Genomic DNA, 11061 nt, shown 5'->3' on the forward strand with positions numbered 1-11061 from the left:
GGACAAACAGATAAACAGTGACAATTCTCCTCACCAGACAACAGCTCTGAAAGAGTAAGCAACAGCTGAACTATTGACTGTAACCTACAGCCTCTTGCTTAAATCTGGTTTGGAGCCACAGGACTGGAAGTCGGTAAATGTGACACTGCAGCCGCTCAGCTATTCAGAGAAGTGAAAACCAAAAATTGCATAGAAACCTCTACAGGAAGACCTTGTGATTAAAGAAAAATCAGTTAAAGGAGTGGAAAATAGGGTAAGGGAAGGAAAAAAAAAAACCTGCCCAAATTCTATACATAGCGCAACAAACTCCCTGAACTGTTCTCATTTAAAGCCATCTTGAATTTAAAATGGACAGTTCTATGAAAACTTGCTCAGTCGTCTTACAAGGGTGAATAAATGCTAGGAATATTTAGGAAACCGGAAGAGAATGAACAAATGCTACTATATAGATCTGTTATGTGCCTGCTTCTTATCCCTCATGTCACACAAGAATTAGATGCATACAGGTTGTTTTGTGGGGTGTTTTGGTTAAGGACATCTAACCTTACCAAAGACTTGGAGCAGAAGTTACATTGAATCAGCTACGACTCTCCAGCCAGAAAAAGAAATGAGGGGAATATGCCAAGTATAATACAATCAATGGGTGGCACGGAAAAGGTAATGGAAAATACTTCTTGAGAGAGGAAATGATAAAAGTGTCCACGAAGTAATCAATGTAGCAGGCTGAACAGATGTGCAAGCATTGCTGCAGCTGTATGGAGTTAAGCCTTGGAACGTAGTGTCTCAGAATGTTGGGATGACAGAATTTTGCACAGACCTTAAAGACCCTGGGGAGAAAAATCCAAATGGGACCATCTAGCTCAAAATATTCTCTCTGGCTTTGGCACATTTTGGAGGCTGGTGGAACATCCTGGGGAAGCATCTTGATGACTTTTCCACTATGTCTCTACTGTTGGCCATGACATAGCTAATGGTTTGTAACCTGAACTGGTTTGCTTGTAGTTCTCCATGGAGGTGTACTGGCAGAATTTTGACGTACAAAAAGCTAAAATGCTTGGTAACTGCCAATTGGAGACATTGTCTATCCTGTAGAAAGTACAGTTGCTGATAATAGATTACTGGCCTCATGCAAGGGAAAAGATGTCACACACTGTTCCCAGAAGGGCCTTTAGGTTTAGGGATTGCTTATGTTTTCCTTTGTGCTCCAGTACAAAATATTTGTCTTTTAGCGCTCAGAGATAGGGGTGATGAAGAACAGAGCCATTTAGAAGCATGCTAGTATTTGGTTGGCATTTGATTTAAAAAGATAATGCCTTCACTTATGATGTTAGAACTTCAAATGCTTATCTTAGCGATCGTGCTATATTTAAAGATGTTTTTATTCTAATTAAAATATTCAGTAATGTGGTACAAGTATACGAGTTGACTGACAAATTATGGATTGTTCTCACAGTGAGAGAATAAATTAAGGTGGCGTTGTTAATTGATTAAACAAACCAGCGTGGGGAAAAAAGCATAGATCTTACAAACATACCAAAGCACCAGTTCCTCTTTTTAAAAAAAAATTACAAATTTAGAGTAATAAGTTCTTAATTTACCCAAAACACCAGCAACTTATTGTTAAAAGCACCAGTTTTCATGAAATTGTCATGCCTCAGAAAACAAGAGGTTAGTTCTGTTCAAATCAGCTAATATGGATAACTTCTAAGTGAGAATTTCACTGGAGAGCCAGGTCCCTGCTGCTCCGCTGGAGCAGCTGCTGAGATCACTGCCCTCCCTCTGCCTGTCACTCACTGCACAAATGCCTCAGCTCTTCAACCTAATTTTAGTTTATCTTAAAACTCTGGGTTGCGAATTGCAACAGTTTTAAGAGATCTTCATGAACAGTTTGGCTGTTTGTGCAGCAACCAGCTGGACCAACAACTTTATCAGCTGTCCCAGTGCAAGTCTTGGGTGACCAAGAGGCAAAGCCCTCAGCCCAAAAGATAAGGGCAGAGGGAGGGGGGAGAGGGCTCCGAGGAGCTGTGGCCCTGGGTTTGTGTCAATCTCAGGGGCTCTGCTGCCTTTCATGTGTGCAGTCAGTAGGGACTTAAAAAAAGCAAACAGAACACTATGTGAAATCAAAACAGTGGGAAGGGCCCTGTGAAACAGAAGATGTGGTTGCTCTTGTTTTACAAGCTGGGCAGCAGCCCCGGGAGTCAGAGCTCGTTCTCTGCCTCTCTGTTCCCCTGCTATTGGGGTGAGTGTGCTGCTTCGTTTTTTTGAAAGGTTGGAAGGGCTTGAGCTTCCAGATGACTTTTAGCGCAGTGTGTTCGTGCTTTTTTGAAGCAGCACAGAGAGGGAAGAACAAACCCCCCCCAAAAATATAAAAACTTTTGCAATACAAGACTACAGCATCACCAGCATTGACAGGTCCAGTCTAATCTGTCTGTAGCAGAGGGTTTTCTCCTCACCATGTGAAATTCTGTTCTGCACAATCTATTTTTAGCTACTAGTATAAATTTACCAGCCAGCTTACACTATATATAAATATGAGGGAAGAAAAAGGTGAAACTATTGCAAATAAAGTGACAGCTGAAATTCTGAAATCTGGGATAACTGCCAAAGAGGTCAATTAAATAGACCTAGGAAAGTTGTTAAAACAATTTCCATTTCACAGTGCGATTAAAAAATAAAAATGCTGTATTGCATTTTGATCCATGCCATAACTGACACAAAAGTTTTCAAAATGCAGCTATCACTTCTGTAGTGGGGGAATCTGCCACATTTGTGTAGTGTAGTGTGTGCCCCCCCTATCTTTGGGTCTGATGCAGGCGTTATTTCAAGATTAGCAATGTGGATTGCTAGCACATAAGCATTGGATAACACTTCTCATGTTACCCACTCAATTCACACTGATCATCCAAAATAATTTTAGGTGATCAGTACGTACGAAATTCCTACTAAATATTAGCTAGACCTCTGTAATTATTTAGTATGTAGAATCTTTCTGGCTCGTCGTACCTTGCCAGGAGCAGTCCAGGGTATGGGCTCAGCACTCAGAACACCTGGCACCAAACAGGCAGGGATGTAATTTGGGATGGAAATAAAAAAAAGGTAGTAGACTGAAAGAGTTGAAAGAGTCTCGGTCCAACTCACGTATCTGTTCACCTGCACCTAATGTCTTAGGACATTGGCTGTCTTCAGAGAGGCAACAGAAGTATAAACTGCACAACACGACTGAACCTGGCAGAGACACCACAGAAAACCTTGACAACATACCTGAGACCCGTATTACCGAACCCGGAACAAGCTCCACACCCATCCCCTAGAAACTTGTGCTGACAAAAAAAAGGGAATTTTATAAAGAATAAGCACATGCAAACAAGCCATGCATCTAGGTTTCCCAGTATCTAGTTGCTAACTCGATGGCTTTTAAGGTTAAGCACAAGGGCATAGGAAGTCTTTCCAGCTGTATTCCTAGGACAGCACAGCCCGTGCATCCCATAGCCAAAACCAGGAAAGGTGAGATGACATTGTTCTTCTGCAAGTATAGAGAACAAGTTTTCTTGTGATGTGCCTTGTAAGGCATCATCAGTCCAGCCTGAGCTCTGGCCTTTCTCGGGACTGCCTCTCCCAATTTGTCACCCAGGAACTTGGACTTTGCTAGACAGCATTATAGAAAACCTGTATATATGCTCACGAGTTTTCAGTTGTAATCACAGACCACTAAATGTTCTGTGAGTGACCCTACGTGGAAGAAGGTAACATGTCACGCATTCAGTTGCTAACCTTTGGGCTTCTGTTTCAGTCTTTAAGCTAATACAATTTTCTCCCTCACAAATTAATACAAAAAGGAAAACACTGTCGGATTTCACCTTCAGTCTTGTACGTTTCTATGCAAGATTGTAACTCTTTTTACAGACCACATGGTTTACATTTTAAACTTCTTTCATTTATATCAATCCACTGTCAGAAAGACAGGTTAATTACAATAATGCTGGTAAACACAGGATGAAGCCAAATGCTTCCCAATTTGGACATATACAGGTTTCTCATTATTTGCTGCCTTACCCTGAGTTGTACGTATTTTCAGTGAGCTGTTCTGAAGGACTTCCAGGCTACCTAGTTTGGGTAAATATTCAATATGGTTGCTTTACAATGTTTTTTTTTTTAGGCTTGAAAAGACCAGCCTTCTCTAGAAAAGTTGCTTTCCTGGTCTAAATGCCCATTCCTCCATCTGTGCCCCTTCATCCCTCCCACTGCTCCCGAGGCTCTGGGCACGGCCGGGAGCAGCCCCGTGCCCTGCCTGGCCCCTTCCCCGGCCCTCCCGCAGCCACCCCGAACACCAGAGCACTTGGATCTCAGCTGCTGGCTTCTGCAGGCCCTGCTGGCTTTGGAGCACTGTTACCATCAGCTGTATGTCATCTAAATCAACCTATAGCCTTCCAGAGTCTGCAGACCTCCCCCGTCTCTTCCTTGCTTACAGATTTCCAGGGAGCTGAAATGGGTGCTCTTGGAAAGTATAAAATAGGAAGATGTGTTCACCAGGAGGCTCTGGTTTGGGGAAAAAACACCTTTGCCAGACACAGCAGAAAAAGGATTCTAACCTTTTATTTAGGCCTGTGTGGCCCTCGGACAAAACGCTGATTTAGATACTTAGCGCACTCGAATACCGGTTGGGTTTAAAAATTAGCAATCACTAATCAAATCCTAAACAAATCACTATGGCAAGTAAAACTACTCCGTTAGACAAGGTACTGCATTTCCCTCAGAAATGGGAGGTGTTTAATGTAAAACCATATAAACCAGATAAATCCATATTGACCACGTGCTAAAAATGTTTCCAAACAGTTCTGCAGCAGCAAAGTGCAAGGTGTGAGAGGTACTGCACCCAGCTGGGAAACAGCCCCTTGTCAACAAACCAGGGATTATTGATCAAAAAACAAAACACCACAAACTGCCCTGTAACTTCAATTTAGTACTCGAGATGATGAATTATCCAGAACTTTGGCAAATACACGGCCACATGACCAGCTATTGTATGCACAGTGTGCTGGGGTTTGGGGCAAATCCGGTGTCCCGTGGCTTTGTGCTCCTCAGTGCAACACCTTTCCCCTGGGAACATGGCAGCAGTATGGACCAGTTTGTTCTGGTGCAGGCAGCACAGATACCGATCAGCTATCAAAACTTAAAGAGTTTGGGGCAAATCCAGAGTCACGTGGCTTTGTGCTCCTCAGTGCAACACCTTTCCCCTGGGAACATGGCAGCAGCACGGACCAGTTTGTTCTGGTGCAGGCAGCACAGATACAGATCAGCTATCAAAACTTAAAGGAAGTAACTGCCTAATAATTAAAAAAAAAAAGGTATTTATCTATGTTGCTTTTTATTGTGCTGCTCTTCAGTTTTAGTGGTGCTGCCCGGCTGCAGTGTGTGATTTGCAGGAAGCACAGGGCAGGTACTGGCTGTGGAGGGGCTGTAGCCAGTAGCCTGACAGAAGCAGAAGCAGCAGAGTTCTTATAAGTCAACATCTAAATTTTTTTCAAAAAGAGACTTGTTTTTTAGCAGCTGTTTATATCATCATTCTGTTGGCATAATAAAACTACTTGGAAAAGCATCCTAACTGCAGTCACACGATTTTCAGTGCCATAGTGCTAGCTAAGTTCATTGAATGAAAGATATTTTTTTTTAAGCCCAATAAATTTCAAGTCTTGTAATGCTCAAGGGAACTGGTTATTACATAGCTCTTCTGAACTCTTTAACCTTGGGGCAGCAATAATGTGTATTTTTAACAAGCTGTCCTTGCATTCATGGAAGAGAATACCATTGCCATTGATTGACTTTTAGATAACAAGTACCTCCTCCCTGGCTACATACGGGTATAAGAATGGTGATTTTAAAGCCTTCCTAAGTAAACTAAAAGAATACAAACAAAACTTGTTTTCTGAGTTGGATTTTATGTATGTGATACATACTTCAGAGCATTCACAATATTACTGCATTTCCTTTCAGACCCACTTAGGCTACTGCTGCAGCAACACTCAGACTCTGAGCGCTCTGTAAACATAAAGAGCAATTTACACCACCTGTGGAGAGATTGTGTTCTGCTCCTGCCAGGCAGGAATGGCCAGCAGGAAGCTAAATCCTGCTATGGAAAATTAAGGACACAAGAAGGGTGGTGAAAGGATATCAGTATTGTTCTGTAAAGTTACCCAATGGAGAACAAAAGACAAAAGCCTACCTTCCAAATCTATGAAGCAGCTAACTAGCAAAACAAAAAGTGCTTGGTTTGACTAGGAATGGTCCTTGCTCAACAAAAAGAACCCATCAAATGCCTGTTTATAGAAAGTCCGAACGAACTCCTGTCAAAGGCTTTTCTTTATTTCTATAATTCAGCTGAATAAGAGATACTGTGTAGCTCCTGCCACTCAGTCATGGAAAACAACATGACTGCTTCTTCTAGCTATTGAATAATAATTTATATTTTGGTTATCTAATATTTATCTAAAATTTGTCGTTACTATCTAATGTGATGTTTTTGATCTCCACTTAGAATATTACTCAGTTTTCTTACTTACCATTGCCCATTCTGTAAAATGGATATTTCTATAACTGCATTTACGCTTACCCATTAAAATAATTATTTTTGTCATTTTCCACACTCAGTTGTACTGCAATTAGCTAGGCTTTAAAGCAACACTCCAAAATTGTCATTTGTTGATCTCTTAAGTGCTCCTTTGTGCTATTCCCAGTGGTGCCCCTCACTTGCAGATAGTGACAGTTGTGTGCCCGTGCGGGATGTGACGCACACAGCCCGGGCTGCCCCCCTCGCTGCAGGTGCCGACTGGTGACTCAGGAGGATATTTGTTGCTCCAGTTTCAGAAATGCAAGTATTCAGAAAACTGGCCAATTGAATAGGTACATAGGATTCAAAAGACTATTCTGTTAACCAAAATCCAAGTTCTGAGGAAGTTCTGTAAGTAGCTTGAAAGAGCCTTGAGTTACTGGAGTCTCTTGCCCAGAAGAGCTCTGTGGGGAATTCCCTGACCGATGCTGTGCCTGTCAGTCACCTGGTTGTCCTGAATACGTGTGTGCTTATTTTCTTCAAGTGTTTTAGGGATTCTTCAACATGTATTACGGTAAGTACAAAGAGTAATACTAAATGAAATTCGGACTGTTTCCCCACCCCCTTGCTCAGCTCAGCTGTCACTGAAGTTCGGTTCCTCATTCCCCCTGTTACTGAGCTGCAGCAGGGCTTAGCACTGAAATATCTCTTTTTAAAAGGGATACCCTATGAGTTCTGCCTTTTGGAAAGCATAAAAACAATCACTTTTTAATGTTACTTTTTTTTTTTTTTAGTGAATGAGATCATAGGAAGAGATATGTCACAGATCTCAGTGTCACATGGAACAACAGTGGCCCCCCAGCCTGCACGTACGTGTCCTGGATCTCTGGAGACAAGAATATCTGATGGAATCCAGTAGCGGATAAGCTCACAACTAAGCATCCATGAAAACTTAACAGTTTCTCTGAATATTTCTTCGCCCTCTTCCTCTTTAGACTTACTGTGCTTCCAACTCTGTGGCCTTTATGAACTGGAACAGTGGATCCTTGCAAAGCCCTTTTAGTGGGTTACATTTTTGATGTAGAGACAGAGCATTTTAATTATAGTTCCTCAGATGCTGTAAAGAGACTTCTTAAAATGGACACACAGAATCTACACCAGATATTTTAACTGTTTTAAAGTTACAAACAAGCTTTGCTTTTTGCATTTAAATAGAATACTTTTATATTGCAAGTGCTTCAGATGTGTGATGTTAGTTTGCTCTTATAATATTCACAGTACTGAATGTGGGAAAAGATTTAATACACATCTTCAGTGTGCTGCTTTCCCTTAGAGATAGTATAGTTTGTAACTGATGATTTGTAACACCTTTTGGTCATTTTGGAAAGCCTTTAAAGCTTCTATTGTTTAATTGTTTTTTAATACGATCTTCCAGTGGCAATTCATACCTGTCATCTGAAGCCAATGCCGTGGAAGCCATTGTGTATACAGATACTGTAGTGTTTTCTTTCTTAGATTCATAGGAAGCAAAGCCAAATGTAGACCTGCACTTGTTTATAAACTGAAAATGTTACTTGATAGGCTGCAAAAAGACCATTCCATCATGAAAGTGTTGGGATAGAAATGACATTCCAAAATTTAACTTTTATAACTTTGTGGATAATCTTCCTGTTCTTTATTAGTACAGGCTCCTTCTTGAAATAGCTTTTTCTTAGAAAGTTATATTTGTAATCAAATCTGAGCAGTAGGATTTTAGATTAAAGAACAGCAACATCAAAGCCATGATAGATACAGGAGAAGTTTTAATATTTGCTGAGGATCTAAGTGTTCCTGTTATTCCTACAGAATATGGTTTTGAATCACCAATTCAGTGGCATTCTAATTTACCATGCAATAAATCGTTTGATCACATCTGTATCTTTTATGTGCTGTATGCCTGACCATGCCACTTGGAAGTCCTAAGGAGATGACAATTACAGTTCCTTACATTTAAGCTATTTATAAATGTCAGTTTGCTAAAAAGTCATTTACTGTGAATTAGCGATTAGGTAGTAGAATTTGCCCATGGTTAATTGTAAACATGTGAAGCAGAAGCTACCAAAGAAACACGCAGGATTCATAGAGCAGTAAACTTTGTGCTGTGCTCAAAGGATGCATTTCCCTTCCCCACGTCATCTGACACATTTGAAACAGTCTGTTTACATCGTTATTAAAAATCTCAGGCCTCTATGAATAGAAACCTAGGAGAGGATCTGAAACTGCCCGCGCAGGACACGAACGTTTCCCTCCCCCAGAAGACAGACACTGGCGTTTACAAAGCTTTCTGATCTGGAATATACAGGGTACAGCAGGCACAGCAAAGTAAGGGTACAGATACACTGAACCTTGAGGTATCTCAGATGTTAGTTTTAGTTGCTCATTGGAGCCAGCCATGATGCTGTAACGGAAGTTTAGAGTGAATACACTCAAGAAATTTGAAATATAGAAAAAGTAGTTGCATTGAAACTATTTCAGACAATTGTGGACATTTTAGTGGTTTTACCTCTTTCTGTAGAGAATTACTACAGACTCTTAAAAATTCCAGTAAAATGGTCTTAAAGTGGATCCCATTACTGAATTGTGATACCTGTAAGAATGAACACGGGTTCCGCTGGTGTTGCACTTTGGCAGGCAGTCACGGGGAAAACTATCTGTGAGCCTTTTGCAGGCAAAACATTGCACCCAAATTTCAGTCCGTGCCCAGGCAATCCCACCAGAGCAGCTCTAATTGCAGCTTTGTAACAGCCGAATCGGGAACTTCTAAAAAGCCCATCTGTTAGGTGGGTGAAATTATAACTCTTCATCAATGGGCTTCCTTTTGAGAGTGCAGCCTGGGGCCACTATCTTGATATTTCATAGTATTTCAAACTACGTAACGCAAGGCCACGGTGTGCGTACTGGGAATCACGAGCGTCCTTTCCCTGAGTGTATTGGGCAACGGTGCAAATCTTCACATTTGCAGGAAAAAATTGGCAGGGCTGTAATGGGAGCAGTGCGATACCGCAGTTGTCACTCAGCGATGGTGCTTTACTCTGTCCTCTACTCATTGACGTTAAAGATCCTAGAAAAGGGTTCACGTGCTCAGAAATGCATCTGCTTATGTTTTCAACACCTTAAAAACCAACCAACCAACCAAAACACACACCCCACTGCAAACTGTGTCGTTGTCTTCAGGCTGCGTGCGGGTGGCGAGGCCTGTTCCAGTTTTCATCCATGTATCGGGTCTTTTGCATTAACCATTGTTTGTAGGAGAATTCTAACTTAAAAGCTTTTCATACTGTATGGGATTTATGCTCCTTTATCCTACTGGTACAGACTCTCCTTGCAAGTTCTCCAAGTAGCTGGAATTCACACTGTACCTAAAATATAGGAGCCCAAACAATCCGGAGTTGCTATGCACTAAATTTTCTGATGCCTTTAAATACCTTGATGCCTGTAGACATAGAGACGCTTTCCTATTTAAAAATGAAATAAAAAAAAAATATAGCTTTGGATACTAAAGCAGTTTTGTATTTGCCTTGTAAAAGCTTCAATACAAGGGTCTTAATTTTATTTTAGCTTGTGTGATAACGTAGGTAAAGACTGTTAATCTTGTATAATTTTAGTGATATAAAAAGCACACAATCTCTATTGGACTATGCAAATTTAATTATCAACAGAACCCGGCAACTGTTAATATTTTGTTGGCATCCACTTCCTTGCCCTTTCTTCTCCCCAAGTACTTTTCCAAAACTTTTTCATGATTTAGATTATCCTGAAGGAAAGCCTTAAAGATGAGGTAGCTTTTCTATAAGGAGGGTCAAAGATCAATGTTAAAAATAAAAACTGAGAGGTAGTATATTAATCCAGGGCCGGGGGGAGAAGGGGGGTGATTTCTGAAATTACCATAAATGAGCAATCTGAATTTCTGCAGTAAAACTTTCATGTTATCAGGGGAACTGCCATCCTTTTTAAACCAAAGAATGAAAATGACATGAACAGTTTGTTCTGATACAAACAAAGCTTTGAAACTCTATTTTTGATACTCACAATGGATGTCATTCCTTGAGGTTCGGAAACCGTTCAAATTGAAGTTTTATATTTAAAAATGTGGGACAATAAAGATTAAGTTCTAGATGTTTACAGAGCCTTGTATTGTAATTTCATGTACATTTTGTATTTTAAACATTTTTGTAAGTTATGATTGCAGTGCTACTTGCAGAAATAAAGGGAAAAACTTGCATTTAGGCTCTTAAATCGTAGTGTTCAAATAAATAAAAATAATGCAAACGCGTTGTCATTTATTTAAAACGCAGAGTGGGAAGACGCTCCCTGTCTGTGATGCCGCGTCAAACAGCTGCGCTGGGCTGTGACCGGGGAAACCAGGGAGGGGTCATCCTCCCCCGGGGGGAGAGGGCGGTGATTTTGAAGCGAAATGTTGAGAGTTTGGGGCTTTGCTGAAAGGCAGCAGCCGCGAGGCCGGGTGTGCGCGGTGAGTG

At 41.0% G+C, this 11061-nt stretch overlaps 1 protein-coding gene across 1 annotated transcript in view; it reads left to right on the forward strand.

Moving 5' to 3' along the window:
- Positions 1 to 10852, forward strand: part of NFATC3 (nuclear factor of activated T-cells, cytoplasmic, calcineurin-dependent 3) — a 68228-nt gene extending 57376 nt beyond the window's left edge. The window contains exon 11 of the mRNA XM_014942171.1: positions 7339 to 10852. Coding sequence (XP_014797657.1) covers positions 7339 to 7463 — 125 coding nt within the window. The 3' untranslated portion in view covers positions 7464 to 10852. The remainder of the gene's footprint in view (positions 1 to 7338) is intronic.
- Positions 10853 to 11061: the final 209 nt, after the last annotated feature.

The sequence above is a fragment of the Calidris pugnax genome, unplaced genomic scaffold, assembly GCF_001431845.1.
Source record: "Calidris pugnax isolate Ruff unplaced genomic scaffold, ASM143184v1 scaffold28, whole genome shotgun sequence".
In the NCBI taxonomy this organism is placed as follows: Eukaryota; Metazoa; Chordata; class Aves; order Charadriiformes; family Scolopacidae; genus Calidris; species Calidris pugnax.